The 16,769-nt window shown below is 38.6% G+C and overlaps 1 protein-coding gene across 1 annotated transcript; it reads left to right on the top strand.

Moving 5' to 3' along the window:
* The first annotated feature begins 3,484 nt into the window (after positions 1–3,484).
* NUDT15 (nudix hydrolase 15) lies at positions 3,485–11,708 on the top strand. Its single transcript, XM_016219527.2, has 3 exons — positions 3,485–3,639; positions 6,731–6,927; positions 10,144–11,708. Exons 1-3 carry the CDS (start codon positions 3,485–3,487, stop codon positions 10,302–10,304), a joined length of 513 nt encoding a protein of 170 aa, XP_016075013.2. The 3' UTR covers positions 10,305–11,708.
* Positions 11,709–16,769: the final 5,061 nt, after the last annotated feature.

The raw sequence follows: 16,769 nt of genomic DNA, 5'->3' as shown, positions 1-16,769 counted from the left end.
AGTAGGCGACCAGCTCTGACAGAGAGTGAAGGACAGTCCCTGAGTAAAATCACTCAGCAGCTGCCTGGGACTCCCAAATTCTCTCACGGGGTTGGTCAGCCACAGGTAGCTTGGGGAACCCCCTCCAAAGTCCAGGGACTTACCAAGGGCTCCCACTTGCTTCTGGCTGGCTCACCAAAACTGTAACTAGAACCCAAGTTCTGCTGCCTGCTGCCACAAAAACCAAGCTTGTGAGACAGATGCTGGAGAAAAAGGAAAACGGTTTTATTTAAGTATTTCATGTGAATCATAAAAATTTAGGGAAAAATTGTTTTCTAGTTTCCTTAAATACACTGAAACTATATTGTTACACTGAGAATGAGGAGAGAAGCTTTCATTTAAGTATTCATTTACTGGGCATTTATGTGTTAATCACTGTTCTGACTACAATGGACACTGAGATCAAAGACATTTTCCTTTACCTCAGTGCTGCTCTTCTTTCTTCACTCCTTTTTTTTAAAAAATATATCTTTATTGATTTCAGAGAAAGGAAAGGAGAGGGAGAGAGAAGAGAGAAACATCAGTGATGAGAGAGTCATTGATCAGCTGCCTCTGGCATGCCCCAGATTGGGGATCGAGCCCAAAACCCGGGCATGTGCCCTAACCGGTAATCGAACCCCGATTGCCTGGATCCTAGGTTGACGCTCAACCGCTGAGCCATGCCCGGTCGGGCTTCATTCCTTTAATGCAAGGATAGACCCAGGCCTATTCCAACTCTTCCAAGCATAATTAAGACCAGGACATAACATATAACCAGACTTTATTGTAGGCTTTGGGATATTAAAATAAAACTACAGTGAAATAAAGAAAAACTTTAAACTGGCTACTAAATGTGACTTCTGAATGTCATAGGCTATCCTTCTTTACCCACCCATTTCAGCCCCTGACTTCCTATGTTTTAGGAGCAGCTTACTCTCCCTAACAGGAATGCCTGTGACCATAAACATCATCTTCTATAACTCAGGCTCTCCAACTCCTCTAAGGCCCTGGAGGAACCTGCTTCCTCCAGCTCCAACTTAAATCTAGCTTCCCAAGAAACACCATAGTCTACAAAGATACAACTTCACCCACAAGGATGACAATTTTTTGGAGGGAGATGACAACTTTTGGCAGGTTAGCTTTGTACTGTCTTGAACTTCTCTGCTGCTGAATTGCATCTTGACTTCTTTCTGCAAGTTCACATTGTGCTTTTCCTTACTTTGCTTTTTATAAAAGTCAGATTTTTGGGGGTTTGCCATATATGCCATAAAATTCACCCATTTTACTACACAGTTCTTCGAGTTTTGACAAACACGTCATCATGTTACCACCATCACAATCAAGGGGTAGAGCAGTTCCTTCACCCCCCAAACTCCCTCATGTCCTTTTGAAGTCAACCTTCAGCCCCAGGCACATACTGCTCTGTTTTCTGTGTTTATAATTTGGCCTATTCCATAATGTCATATAAGTGGAATCATACCGAATATAGTCTTTTATATAATTTCTTTCACTTAGCATAATGAAACTGAGATTCATCCATGAATAGACGGTTACTTCTTCCTTTACAATTTAACTATCTTTTCTTGATTTTTTAAAAAATTTTATTATATCTTTATTGATTTCAGAGAGAGGAAAGGAGAGGGAGAGAGACATCAATGATGAGAGAGTTGTCACTGATCGGCTGCTTCCTGCACACCCCCGACTGGGGATCAAGCCCGCAACCGGGGCATGTGCCCTGACTGGGAATCGAACCGCGAACTCCTGGATCCTAGGTCCATGTTCAACCGCTGAGCCACGCCCTGCCGGGCTCTTTTCTTGATTTTGTTGGTTGCACTAACTAGAACCTCCAGAAATATAGCTAAATGTTCTGAGAGTGGATATCCTTGCTTCTCTCAAATCTTAGTCTTTCACCATTGTATTAGTTTGCTAGAGCTGCCATAACAAAGCACCACCACAGAATTTTTTTTTACTTACAATGTTGGAGGCTAAAAGTCTAAGACCAAAGTGTCAGTAGGGTTGTTTTTTTCTGAAGCCTCCCTCCTTGGTTTGCAGATGGCTGTACTCTCCCTATGTCTTCACATGGTCTCTTCTCTGTGTCCTAACCTCCTCCTCTTTAGGATACCAGTCTTATTAGATTAGGACCCACCCTAATGACCTCATATTAATTTAATTATCTCTTTATAGATCCTAGCTATAAAACAGTCACATTGTGAGCACTGGTGGTTAGAATTTCAACAAATAAGTTTGGGGCAGGGCATGATTCAGCCCTTAACAATAATTAAATATGATGTGGACTGCAGGCCTTCCTAGATGCCCTATATCAGGTTGTTAAAATCCCTTTTATTTCTAGTTTGCTTAAAGTTTTTTTAAAATCATGTTTGAGTATCGAGTTTTGTCAAATGTTTTTCTCCATCTATTTTTGTTTGTTTGTTTAAAATATTACTCTGCACCTATTAAGATGATTATATGTTTTCCTTTTTCTATCTGTTAATATGGTGAATTACATTGATTGATTTTTCAAATTTTAAGCCAAGCTTGTATTTCTGGGAATAATCCATTCAGTCATGATATATTATCATTTTTACCTGTTGCCAATTTTTATTTGGAAAAACATATAGAATACCTTTGTGGTGCACAGCACACTGAAGATGTGTTTGTGAGTAGAAAGAGATGCTGTAACAAAGCTTAATCTTTATTTACTATAAAATGCAGAATAAACATATTTCTTCGAAATATGAAAACAAATATCAAAAATAACAGTTCAAAGAATTGAAAGTAGTTGGGAAGAGAACTAGAGGGTAAGATTGTTCTTGTTGCCATTTTTGTGGTACCATTTGACCTTTTAAAAGTATGTGCACATTACTTTGGTAGAAGTAAAACAATTTGTTAATTTAAAAAAAAATCCTTTTCATCCAGAGGGAGAATTATGGTTTGTTTTAATTACAGCTCTGATTCAGCTGGGATTTTGTGTTGGTTAAAAGTGTGCAAGTAACTGGAACTGTGTCTGTTTTTCCTCCTGAATAGGTTACAAACTCCCAGAACAATTTATTGTTTAGTCCGATTTCCCCCCATAATTTGTGAATAGTTATTTCTATTAGTTTCTACACTAAGTGCCCTTGCCCGGGCACCACACTGATTTGAACGATAGTGAGAATGAGTCTACTGTGGTGGAGGTCAAAGAAAAAACAATAGGATGCGCAAAGGTTCAGGCGTATAAAAGCAGGTGGCTGGTAAACGCATCGTTTGGAGGAATCTGAGAGTAAAGACTGTCGAAGGCGCAACAGAAAGTCCTTTCGAGAGCAATTACTCCACCTCGCAAGGGGAAACCCGTGGGTGACCCAAGCACGCAGCACGAAGCTGAGCCGGCCGAGCCCCCGGCGCCGCGCAGGCGCGGGAGGGGGCTGGTGGTGGCCCTGGGCGGGGCCAACGTCGCTTCCGCCGCGGCTCGCGGGCGCTCCCGCGGGTTATGGCCGGCGCGGAGGCGCGGGCGCGCCGGGCCGGAGTCGGGGTGGGGGTGGTGGTGACCAGCTGCAGGCATCCTGGGTCCGTCCTCCTGGGAAAGAGGAAAGGGTCGTTTGGAGCTGGCAGTTTCCAACTTCCTGGGGGTCACCTGGAGTTCGGGTAAGCGGCCGCCTCACCGACGCGGGGAAGGCGGGCGGTGCGCCGGGGGACGAGGCGCCGGCCGGCAGGGGGCGTGAGCTGGGTGCGGGTCAAGAAGGGTGTCCTTGCCCAGTGCTTTCATCTCCGCGTCTGCCCTAGTTGGTTTGTGAGGGGTGTTTTTCTTAGTGCGTACGCGGGAAAGACGCAGAGGCGGTACTTATAAACCTCGAGCAGTCGCGCGTCGTCGGTTAAGACATTTGCGCCATTTCCCGGTAATTTAAACGTACGCAGGTATGTGGACTAGCTCTTGCCCGTGTTGGTCCAGCTGCGCGCTAGTGAAACTCGCTGAGCCTCAGTTTCCCCATCTTTAAAATGCAGGCGTACGAAGTACTCTTGAAAATCCCTCTCTGCTTTGGCATTCTGTGATTTGATGCTGTATCAGAGTGACAGAGTTGTACAGTTAAGAGGCAGTGCTACACAGAGTGAAGAAAGCCTGGTGTTGTGCCAAAAGGCGCATTCTGAAGTGAAAATAAGGTTCAAGTTAATAGCAGATAAACAGCATCTAAAGCATTCAGACCCAATGCTTGGTTTTCCTTTAGTTTAAGAAGTTCCAAACATACATGAAAATAGAGAAAATTGTGAACCCTTATACCCATCACCTGCCTTGTTCTTGTCTCATCTTTACTGCTCCCCTGCAAACACACACACACACACACAACCCTTGTTTTCTAGACCATTTCAAAAGAAATCTCAGACACCCTATTATACCACCCCTAAATAGTTAGGTATGTATCTGTAATAAACTTTAAAAAACATAACCACAATACTATTTTCACACCTAACACAATAATTCTTTAATATCGTACCCAGTCTTTGCCGTTTTTCCCAAGTGTCTTGTAAATGTCTTTTTACTATTTTGTACCAATCAGTATCAAAGGAGGGGCACGTATTGTATGCGGTTAATAACTTTTTAAAATCCCTAACCCCCTCCCCTTTTTCCCCATGGTATATTGAAGAATATGGGTCCACCTATTTCTTATAAAGTGGTAGTTAGAAGTAGGGGCTTAATCCTAGTGCTTTTTAATCAGACTTTGTTCTTTATAAACTGTGGAATTCTCATTATCTTTTAGCACATGGAATTTTTTAATGGTCTTCAGAGTTTTAAAAAGTATCAGTAAGTTCATCATTTTCAGGGAATTAAGATAAGCTATCAGTTAATAAATAATAAAATTTCTAGATTAAGAAGCAAATTCCCCAGGCAGGCACACCATATTACTTTATCAATTGTTGGTGGGCATTAGCCAAATTTAGATCACAAACTAAGCACTACTTAGAATGTATAATTACTAAAGCAATGGCTAGAGATAGCAGTCTTAACAATAACACAAGATAATATTGAAGTATTGACTAAATTATTAACTGATAAGAGCCAACATTGGACTGTAATGAGCTTTTTACTAAGTGCTAGATATGCTAAGTTCTTCACATGTATGCTGTTATTTTTCTTTATATAACTGGTATACTGAGTGGGCTAAATTTTATGGAAAACAAACAGGAAATGGCTTTATCTTCTCCTTCCATTGTCTTCACACATAATTTGTCTTTCCCATTTCTGCTGCTTCATGATATTTCCTGCAAATTCTATTGTTTTCCTTCTCTTGATTATAAAAATAAATCACATTTTGGTGATTATGATCCACTTCCAAGCATTTATCTCTGCCCTGTGGTGAGGAAAGGAGATGTGGGCCATTGTTTTGCTCTTTCTCCACCTTCTCTTCTCACTGTTTCTAGTTTCCTTCCCTCTACAGTGTATTGGGGAAAGAGGGAAGTGGCCAAACCTTTTACAGGTCTGGTGCTGCTGTTATCCATCCATTGGTGCCCTCTGGATACGTTATTCACATGTGTGTGCTCTTTCTCAGGATATGTTTTTGGCTGTCTGGAAGTCTTTCAAGAATTTCTGCACTGCACAGTTCCCTGACATAAGTGACCAACTTACTGTGATATTGGTTCCCCTCTGCTAGCTCTTGCTTTTAGCACACTACCCTACATTTTCTTTCTGCTGGGGTCCCCAGCAGTGTGGTGTACCATCTGCTTGACCCATAGGAAATTCACAATGGAAATAATGCTTTCACTGCTGCTCTTTTTCCTTGCTCAGTAATTGTGGGCTGCTCTAGCCAGTCTCCTTCCTTCCAAATTTCCAAAGTGGGGATAAGCATCAGCTGCTGTGTTCACATGTATCCCTACACACCAAGGGACACATTTCAGACTTACCCAAGAGCTCTTACCCCTCTACCACCTCTACTCTAATGCATTGGGGTAGGCCTGTGAGTTTCTGTCACTCACCATGCATACCTTCAGCAGGGGAGTGACAGGGCCAGCATCTCCTTCTTGGGAGTCACACCCAGTCTGTAGTACTAATTCTCCTCGAGCACCGGCCTCTCACTTGGTTTGGGGGCAGAGTTGGCCTCTCATCAGGAGGAAGGGAAACATTCCTACAAGGCTGAAAAATCATAACTTTCCTCCTTCCTGAAGATCTCTCGACTTTCAATGTAGTCTGGCTTTTCTTAGCAAACCCTAGAGTTCACATGGCATGTTTGCTCTTTTGCTGTCCTCTTTGGAATTTAGAGGTGCATAGTGCCTGTTCTCAATTTCGAGGCGTAGACTGAAATTCTGAGACTACAAGAAAAGACATAGTCCACTTCTTGATACACTTACAACAACCCCATGAGAAACTAACATTATTCTCTTTTTACTTATCCAAGGTAGGAAGTAATAGATTTCAACTCAAACCTAGGTCTAATTGACTTCAAGCCTGTGCTCTTAACTAATATACTGAACTGCCTCCTGGTTGCATACTGCTTCCAGGCATCTGAACTAGTACTGAATTTACTAAATGCTCACGTTTTGTTACTCAATATGAAGTCCTTTTTGTCTTCTGATAACTGTATACAGGATATACAGAATGTCAAAGGCAGGGTTTGATTTATTTATTATTTTAACGCATGAACCAATTACAGTTCTTTTTGCTTTACACTAGAAATTTCTAGCCAAGAATTTCTGGCAAAAAATAAGTGGATAGAATTGAATACAATGGTATGTTTCTGTTTTTCAGTGAAAGCTGGGAAGAATGTGCCCAAAGGGAAACCTGGGAAGAAGCAGCTCTTCACCTGAAAAATGTTCGCTTTGCCTCGGTTGTGAATTCTTTTGTTGAGAAGGAGAATTACCATTATGTCACTATACTAATGAAAGGAGAGGTGGATATGACTCATGATTCAGAACCTAAGAATGTAGAGCCTGAAAAAAATGAAAGTAAGAGAATTATCTATAGTAATGCATTTTTTATTTAGGAGAGTATAACTTCTGAAGGAATATTACATTATGTTGCCATATGAGGAGAATTAGATTTTCTTCATATAGAAATATAAATATACTTAAATCCTGGAGTCACAAGGACATAACAGGAAAGAACCGGCACCTGAGCCAGACTACTTGGTTTGCATTTTGATTCTTTCACTTAGAAATTTGTGACCTTGGGGAAGTTATTATCCTCTTTATGCCTCGTTTCTCATCTGTGATAATATTAATTACCTCAGATGAGTTGTTGTAAGGGGAAAATGAGTTAATACATTTAAGAACCTAGTGAACACAGTAAATATTCAGTAAATGTTAGTTTTATTGTTAGTGTTTATTTTTTTTACAAACTATGATTTTAAGCAAAACATTTAATGTGCCTTCCTCAGGTTTCTCACCTGTGCAAAAGAGGTAATGACTTCCTTTTATAGAGAATGATTAACCTGACAAAACAGTTATCTATTATCTTCTTTGTTGAATTAAGTGCTCTAGGAACTTTAATGGCAATAACTTATGTTTATTATTTACTCCATATTAAGCATTCTTCTAAGGGGTTTGAATGTATCATCTCTTCAAATTTGATAAAACTCTATGAGAAAAGGAACTAAAGAGAAAAATATCAAACTTATTGAATATATTATTTTCCGTATGAAACTTTATTCAAGTGGTCTCATGTAGTGGACCTACCCTCTAAATATTTAATTTCTTTTCTAATATGGAAGACTGTTTTCATTCAAAAAACACTCATTGAGAACTGTGTTCCGGACACTGTTCTAGGCAGGCACTAAAGAAACAGTGATGTATAGAATGAAGTCCCTGTCCTCCTGGGGGAAAAGGCAGCAAATTAGCAGATATTTTACAATAGTAATGATAAGGAATAAGAAGGAAAGTCTGTGTAAGGATAGTGGTACATGTGTGCTGTGTCACGATGGTCAGGAAGGGCCTCTGATAAGGGGACATGTATGCAGAGGCCTGGGGAAGTGATATTTGTAGAATGAATAAATCATGTCTGACGTGTTTTAGAGATTGATTTGATTGAATGAATGAAAGGGTATGTTCTATCCGAAGTTCTTTTGAGTCATGCAAATGTTTAATAAAGTAACTACTTGGAATCACATAAAATGAACTAGCAAAGTCTGAGCTGAGTTGTTTTTACTCACAACACTTCAGACACCAAATGTGTGTGTTTTTTCCTCATACCAACTAATTTTCCAGCTCTCCAAAAAGCAACTGGCTGGACTACATTTCAATTCAATTCTGACACTATCTATCCATAGTTACCGTCAGATCTCAAAAGTTTTAAGCACTCAGTCCCACAGACTGCCCCACCTCAAACACCATGCAGAAGTCCTGGCCTCCTGTAATTTTGACCACATAACTATACATCAGGGATTCCCACGGCCCCCTTCTCAGGTTCAATAATTTGCTAAAATGGCCCACAGAACTCAGAAAAATATTTTACTTGTATTACTAGTTTCTTATAAAGGATATAACTCAGGAATAGCCAAATGGAAGAGATGCCCAAGGCGAGGTATGGCCTTGGTATGGAGCTTTCATGCCCTCTCCAGGCATGCTACCATCCAAGCATCTTAATGTGTTGACAAACTTGGAAGCTTTCCAAATTGAGTTGTGTAGGGTTTTTGTGAAGGTTTCATTACCTAAGAATTTATTATTGGTTAAATTATTGTCTACAGGTGATAAACTCAATCTCAGTCTCCCCTTCCCGCCTCTAAGGTGGGGCCTGAGGGTAGGGCTGAAGGTTCCAACCCTCTAATCATGCCATGGTCTTTCTGGTGACCAGCCCCCATCCTGAAGCTATCTAGGGGCCCCCAGGCACCAGTCATCTCATTACCAAAAACTCAGGTATGGATGAAAGGGGTATTTTATGGATAACAAAAATGCTCTTTTCATTTCTGTCACTCAGGAAATGACAAAAGGTTTAGGAACTCCGTGCCAGGAAAAAGGGATGAAGCTCTCTTGAGACTCAGTTAATTTAGCATTTTGCAACATTTTGTTGGGCAATATCTCACTCTATCTCTCTCTCTCCCACCCTGGCTCCTCTCTCTGTTATGTGTGTGGTCACAGTTGCTGATAAGCCCTTCCTGAATTTATTTCAATTTCATGGATTCTCTGTTCCTTGCCTTCCCAGAGTTAAACTACATATCTGTATTTTATAGGCTGAGAAACAGTTAATGGAAGAAACAGTACTTGTACATAGGTATATTCATGTAGTCATAAAGAAACTTATTTAGAACATGGAGTATACATCTTACTATCATAATATTTATATATTCACCTTTCATGAGCATCTGTGCTTTTATGTATTTACATCAAAGAAAATGCCATTCCCTAGAATATTTTTTTCTAGGATTTCATGTATTTTACAACTAACAGACACTGTTAAATCTTTCTTGAGTCAGTAGATTTTTCAAAAAAATTAGTCCCCTTGCATTTGTCTTTCAGTCTAAGATATACCATGGCACAGAATATTTTTTATTCTCTACAGTTTCCATTACTTTTTTAAGAGATAGTGGAGAGCTTAGAAATCTTGTAATCTACCTTATATTATAGGTGAGGAAACTGGTATATTTTAATGTAGTGTAACCTCTAGTTCTGTGCAGTTTGTTTAACTAAATGTTTAAATGAAAATTGAATCATACTAAAAAAAAAAAAAATTGAATCATACTAAATCTGGGTTTTACCATAGTGTGGACCTTATAAACTTGGCTTCATGTTCAAATAATGGCATGTTTTAAATGATCATCATTCTTAAGATCTTCATTCTAAACGCAAATTGTTTGCATAGCCAAGCTAATACATAGCATTACTATTGTACTTTCTATCAGTGGCAAATTATTTTAAATTTTAATTAGTTTTTAATTGATTTTTAGAGAGAGGGGAAAAGAGGGAGAGAGATAGAAACATCAATGGGGGAGAAACGTCATCCATCAGCTGCCTCCTGCATGCCCCCTACTGGGGATCAAGCCCAAAACCTGGGCATGTGCCCTGACTGGGAATTGAACTGGTGACTTCCTAGTTCATAGGTTGATGCTCAACTTCTGAGCCACGCCAGGCAGGCTAATTAATTTTTTCAAGTATAGGTTAACTTGCCAAAATAAATAACCTCTATTTCCTTTCAACTAAGTAAACTGATTTGGTATCTTTCTTTTTTAGGTTGGGAGTGGGTTCCTTGGGAAGAATTTCCTCCACTAGACCAACTTTTCTGGGCGCTACGTTGTTTAAAAGAACAAGGCTACGATCCATTTAAAGAAGATTTGGATCATCTGGTAGACTACAAAGGAAATCATCTCTGGATGAACAAGAAGATTACCTGATATATATATATAAGTAATATATATATATAGAAAAAGACAGAGACAGAGACAAAATAAGGTCCAGAGAATGAAAAATATCTGTATTTTAGAACAACTCCATTTTATCTAAAAAGTTCCATATTATTACCAGTTTCTTTTCTTTTTTTTTTTTTTTTTTTAAAGATATTTTTATTGATTTCAGAGAGAGGAAAGGAGAGGGATAGAGAGATAGAAACATCAATGATGAGAGAGTCATTGATTGGCTGCCTCCCGCGCGCCCCCAACCAGGGATCGAGCCCGCAACCCAGGCATGTGCCCCGACTGGGAATCGAACCACGATCCCCTGGATCCTAGGTTGATGCTCAACCACTGAGCCATGCCCAGCCAGGCTATTTTCAGTCTCTTAATATACCTACCACCCTTTCAGCCAGTACTTGTGAAAAATTTCCTGGGTTTATATTATGAATTGTATTCCAGACTCAGAAAATGTGATAAATGCTGATATTGTGATTAACCTGCTTTCCATATTTCTCTAGGATATTTTCTGTGTAGTTTGTCATTACCAGCTTGCATGGAGTGTAGGAGAATTTGCCTTAGTGTTTCAGTTCAGATAGAGATCCTAATTCAAATGCTAACACTGTATGCCTGTAGTAGAATATATCATGTTTGTTGGTTTTTCTTTCTTTTTTATCTAAGACGAAAGATTTTTGGTAGTACATTGTGATAGTCCTTTTAACTAGAGTGGACAGGAGAGGTTATTAGGGTATATTTTCTAGCTTACTGATTGGGAACCTAAACCAAGAGAAGTGAGAAGAACCTTCTAGGATCTGTATTCTATCATTAGCAAGCCATCTAATTTTGGATTTCTCACTTAATCTCTCTGAGATCTAGCATCCTTATATGTAAAGTAAGGAGATTAGACTAGAGCAGTGGTTATCAAAGTGTGGTCTGAGCAAGTCCTTGAGACCTTTGAAGGATACTCAAGATCAAAGATTTTTTTTAATACTAAGACACGATTTGCCTTTTTTACTCACATTCTTTCGTGAGCATACAGAAGAATGTTCCTGACCCTACGTGATTTGTGCTAACAGGCTGAATGCAAAAGCAGATGTGAGAATCCAACTCTCTTCTATTAAACCAAACATTAAAGAAATTTGCAAAAATGTAAGACAATGACATTTTTCTCACTGTTTTTTTGTTTTTGTTTTAGAAAAAGTTATTTTTCATAAAAGTTATGTTAACATTTGATAGGTTTTGTTATTTGTAAATGAATTAATAAAAAATTCTTAATATTTCTGTTTTAATTCCTAATGTGATAAATATCACTAGATAAAACCCTACAAAAACCAAAACTCTTTGGGGTACTTATATTTTTAAGACTATAAAGGGATTCAAATAAAAAAGTTTAAGAACTGCTGGATTAGACCACAAGTTTACTGCTTTTTCTTTATAAGCCAACTTCTGTAAAATCCCATGCTTCTCCTAGAGCTGGTTACATTTGAATTTTGCCCTTTAAAAAGACTAAAAAGTACTATAACACATGCTACCAAAGAATATTTTTCCAATAACCGGATATAATTTTTTAAATTTTTAATTGCTTGTCTTTTCAAAATTGTATGTGTACATTGTATAGTTTATCATTTATAAATTTCATTTTCTATTTATTTTTACATGCTTTTCTTGATGTTAGAACGTTAGAGGAGCTCAACTATAATAAGTGTATATTCCTTGCACTTCAGATACACTGATGAATTTCACACAATTTTTTTCTGCTCTTATTTGATCACTCCACATCCTTCTGTATCTTGCTAATTATTTTTACTCCCTTCTTCACTTGACTTAACCTCTATCCCTGATCCTCCCTACATGGTGGACATGTGAGGCTGGATAAGAAGAACCCAGACAAGTCCTATGGATGAAACTTTACCATAGGTTTATCTCAAGTGTAGTGGGTTGGGAATTTATTGAGACATCTATTTATGCTAGCACTTTTCCAAGCAGATATTTTATAGCTTCAGAAACTTGTCACAAGCCTATAGAGTTTTTTTTTCAGGGAAAAACTTTTATATTTTATATATCAGTGTTATTCAAATACAGTACAGTCCCTGACTTAACATTTTGCCCTCTTCCAGTTGCTAGAACCTGTCACCAGCTCTTTGAATTCTGTCGCAGTGGAGAGGAGCAGCTGCTCCGATTTACACTGCAGTTTCTTCCAGAGCTGATTTGGTGCTACGTTGCTGTCTCACCAGCAGAAATGTGCATAGCAGTGGGTGCATGGAACCTCTTCTTCTAGGGGTTTACAATTTGGTTTGTATTTAATGTGGTTAACAAACTTTTTTTTGGCAAAAGCAAATACATAACCTTTTCAGCAAAAGCAAATACGTAATAGCAACTACTTTTCATGTTTGTAAAGCTGATATTTGTTTTTTGTAAATCAAATGACTTAGCTCATTATTCCAAACATAACTTTATGGAGGCTGAGGGCTATATGGACATATATATAATTATGTAAATAAATCTTTTGGGATTGAAGACTGAAAATCAGACCAGTTTTTTATGGATTATCTGAAAATATTGTTGATTTAAAATTTTTTTAAACTTAAAATCCATTGTCTATAAATTGTTTGTGACCTCCACAAAAAAAGTTTAGGAGAAAAAATTTAGTTTAATATCTACCACTAATAATTCTGTAAAATCTGGACTGTCTCCAGCGTTTATACCATTGATTTAACATGTAGTTTGAATTACTAATAGTACTTGTATATTAATTAGCATGACATTCTAGATACTTAAGGTTTCTACCTTTTTAAAAATTTTATCTTTACTATTGTAAATATTACAGATGTCCTCTTTTTTCCCCATTGCCCCCTTCCACCCCGCACCCACTCCCCGACCCAGGCCTTCACCACACTGTTATCTGTGTCCATGGGTTATGCATATATGCATATAAATTCTTTGGTTAATCTCTCCCTGCCTACCTGCCCACCCCCACCTTCCCTCTGAGATTCATCATTCTGTTCCATGCTTCTGTGTCACTGAATCTATTTTGTTCATCAGTTTATAATGTTCTTTAGATTCCACATATAAGTGAGATCATGTGATATTTGTCTTTCTCTGCCTGGCTTATTTTGCTTAGCATAATCTTCTCCAGGTCCTTCCATACTACCAAAGGGTAGGAGATCCTTCTTCTTTATAGCTACATGGTATTCCATGGTGTAAATATCCCACGGCTTTTTTATCCACTCAGCTACTGATGGGCACTTGGGCTGTTTCTAGATATTAGCTATTGTAAGTTGTGCTGCTATGAAAACAGGGGTGCATATATTCTTTCTGATTAGTGTTTCAGGATTCTTAGGATACATTCCTGGGAGTGGAATCACTGGGTCAAAAGGCAGTTCCATTTTTAATTTTTTGAGAAACCTCCATACTGTTTTCCATAGTGGCTGCACCAGCCTGCATTCCCACCAGCAGTGTACTAGGGTTCCCCTTTCTCCACATCCTCGCCAGCACATATCATTTGTTGATTTGTTGAAGGCAGCCATTCTGACAGGTGTGAAGTGATACCTCATTGTGGTTTTAATTTGCATCTCTCTGATGATTAGCGACATTGAGCATTTTTTCATATGTCTCTTGGCCATCTGTATGGTCTCTTTGGAGAAGTGTCTTCTACTTTAAATTTTTGGTAGACAGTTGAGGAGCTTTTGAGTGTTTATTTTTTATTTTTATTATTTCACCCAACTAGACATAAAGGTTTATTACAATGGAAAGAAAAAACTTACCCAATCTCTTACTTATAGGAAAAAGTAAAAATATGAGAGTTTCTTATTAGAAGGGGATTGCATTTACCTCACCATCTAATATTCTCAGTTGGTATCCAGTAGTCACTTGGTAAATATTTCTGTACATGAGTGAGTGAATGGAGCAGGATTTAGAACTCTCAAGTAAATAATTAACTCTTAGATGGTTTGAGAATTTCCTTTAGCAGAAAAAAACTAATGCTGACTACTCACAATGGTCACATAAAATTAAAGTCAGCTAAAGTTCTTGAAGTATACCTCACTCTGCCAGGACTCTGGGGAGTCTGAAATACCTCTTCATCTATCTGCTAAATCAAACCCTGGGGTGTCCTCTATCCTTAGATAGTCAAGTGTTCCCAGTACTTATTCTGGCAACATCCTAGCGAAAGTCATCCTCGTGGAGCATATCATGAACCCAGCCCCCCTTAGATCCGCTTGAAAGAAACACTCTTATCCTTACTGCCAGCTTTCCAAATAAGCCAAATACTTTCAAAAGAAATATTTTCTTCTTTGAGGCATCACGGGTCATGTTAATCCAGGATTGTGGAAAAGGAAAGCTCAAGGGCGTCATCCATATGGGAAAAAACATAGTTTTCTTCCAACATAAAATCACATCTTGATACTGCCTCCGTATTTTATTTTAAATAATTAGATTATTTATGTTATACATAGAAGACAGTACTGCACTTGAGTAGTGTTTATGAAAAATGCAAGTTAATGATAACAGAACCCATTGGCTTGAAGGTGTGTACCAAGCCTTTCATTTTATGGACTTCAAGAAACTGAATATGGAAGTTCATATTTAAGTTCCTCCATAAACATTTAATTTTGCATCTACTGTGTGCCAAGTACTGTTATAGGTGCTTAATAATATTTATACTGTAAATCTATCATGCTTCCTTAATCCCAAATTTCCATTTTAGATTTCCCTGTATTTTTATGTTTAAAATATTTAAGTATTTAGCTTTTTGCATAATATGCTTAATAGCTTAATATGCAATGATGTATCACTCATCTTATTTTTCAGAACAGTGTATGGGCAAAGGGACAAAGTAGGAAGCAAGCCAAGCTTTCACCAGCTTCAGTTTGACCTGATATTCCTGTGTTCTATTCTCTTTTCTTTGCAGATTTACTTTTCACCTATTCTTTGATGACTCTCCAAACAACATTACCTGCAGCTTAGCCTTTTCTCCCCTAAACTCCAGACCCAATCACACACCAGTTTTCTCTACCCGAGATTTTCCATGTCCTTCTAACTTGATATATTTCAAACTGAATTTCCTTTCATCGAATGACTTTATCATCTGCTGAGTTGCTCAAATTACATTCCCTTTTCCCACATACAGCAGTCACTCTGTCTTCTTTCTGTTTCTTTGATGTCTGTTGCATCTATTCCCATCACATTGTCCTAGCTTCTTCTCCCCTGGTCCAGATCTTCATCATTTTTTCTGCAGACTATCTTTACCCCTTCACTGATTGATTGAGGTAAAATACATATAACAAAATTTACCACCTTAACCTCTGACTTATTTTTGACATTACTCCTAGAGTGACTTTTCAAAAACATAAATTTGGTAATGGCTTTCAATCAACTTCTTTTTATATAATTCATTGATTTCTGAGAGAGGAAGGGAGAGGGAGAGAGAGAGAGAAACATCAATGATGAGAGTTATCATTGATCGGCTGCTTCCTGCACGCCCCCGACTGGAGATTGATCCCGCAACTCGGGCATGTGTCCTGCCTGGGAATCGAACCACGATCTCCTGGGTCCTGGGTTGATGCTCAACTGCTGAGCCATGCCCAGCTGGGCTCAAACTTCTTTTGAAGTTCCCCATCACCCATAGGATAAAATTCTTAATCTTACATACAAAGTCTTTCATAATTTCCCTAGACTGACTCCCATCACACCTCTGTTACTTTCTCACACCCTATACGCAGGCACATTTCCTTGTGCTTCCTCAAGTGTACCAAGCTGCTTTCTACCTCCTTTCCAGTGTGTCTGCAGCTCCTTCTGAACTGAGTGTCACTCACACTCTCAATCTGCCTTAACAGAGCTTTACCAGTTTTCCATACCTCACTTCAGCGGTTCCTTCCTCTGTGATGCCTCCCAGACTCAACCAAGCAGACTTTGACATACCACACCTTATACAATTTCCACTGTATCTTGACTTCATGAGTGGCTTTTGTGACATGTGACACAAGTTATGTTCTTATAAAGGTACCCTATTTTATCTTTCAAATAACTTGATTTAAATTTTTTAGGTATTGAATTCACTTTCATTACACTTGTGAAGCAATAGATTCTGCTGATAAAATGCTCCCACATCAGCTTCCTCCTTAAAAGTGGCTGAAAATAAGTTCTCACCTATTTTGCATAGTTTACATAAACCCTGTTTGTATGAATGAAGAGGAAACATTTTCACATTTTAGGGATCAAGCGAGACTCTTCAGAGGATATTTACTGTGGCCAAACAGCTTTTGATTATTTGAGGTCTTGGCATTGGTTCATCTATGGTAAGGCTGCCAGTAATTGGATATTGTAGTACAAATCATGTTATATTCTGCTGATTGTCTTCCCAGAGGAAAGTAAGCTCCTTTAGGCTAGAGGCTATGTCTTTTTGTTATTGACCAAACAGCCACAGTGGTGACTGGTAATACTAAATGCCCAGTGTGCACTGGTTGAATAAAA

This window comes from Miniopterus natalensis, chromosome 2 (assembly GCF_054644295.1).
Source record: "Miniopterus natalensis isolate mMinNat1 chromosome 2, mMinNat1.hap1, whole genome shotgun sequence".
NCBI classification, from domain to species: domain Eukaryota; kingdom Metazoa; phylum Chordata; class Mammalia; order Chiroptera; family Miniopteridae; genus Miniopterus; species Miniopterus natalensis.
This window is presented reverse-complemented; position numbering and strand designations above follow the sequence as displayed.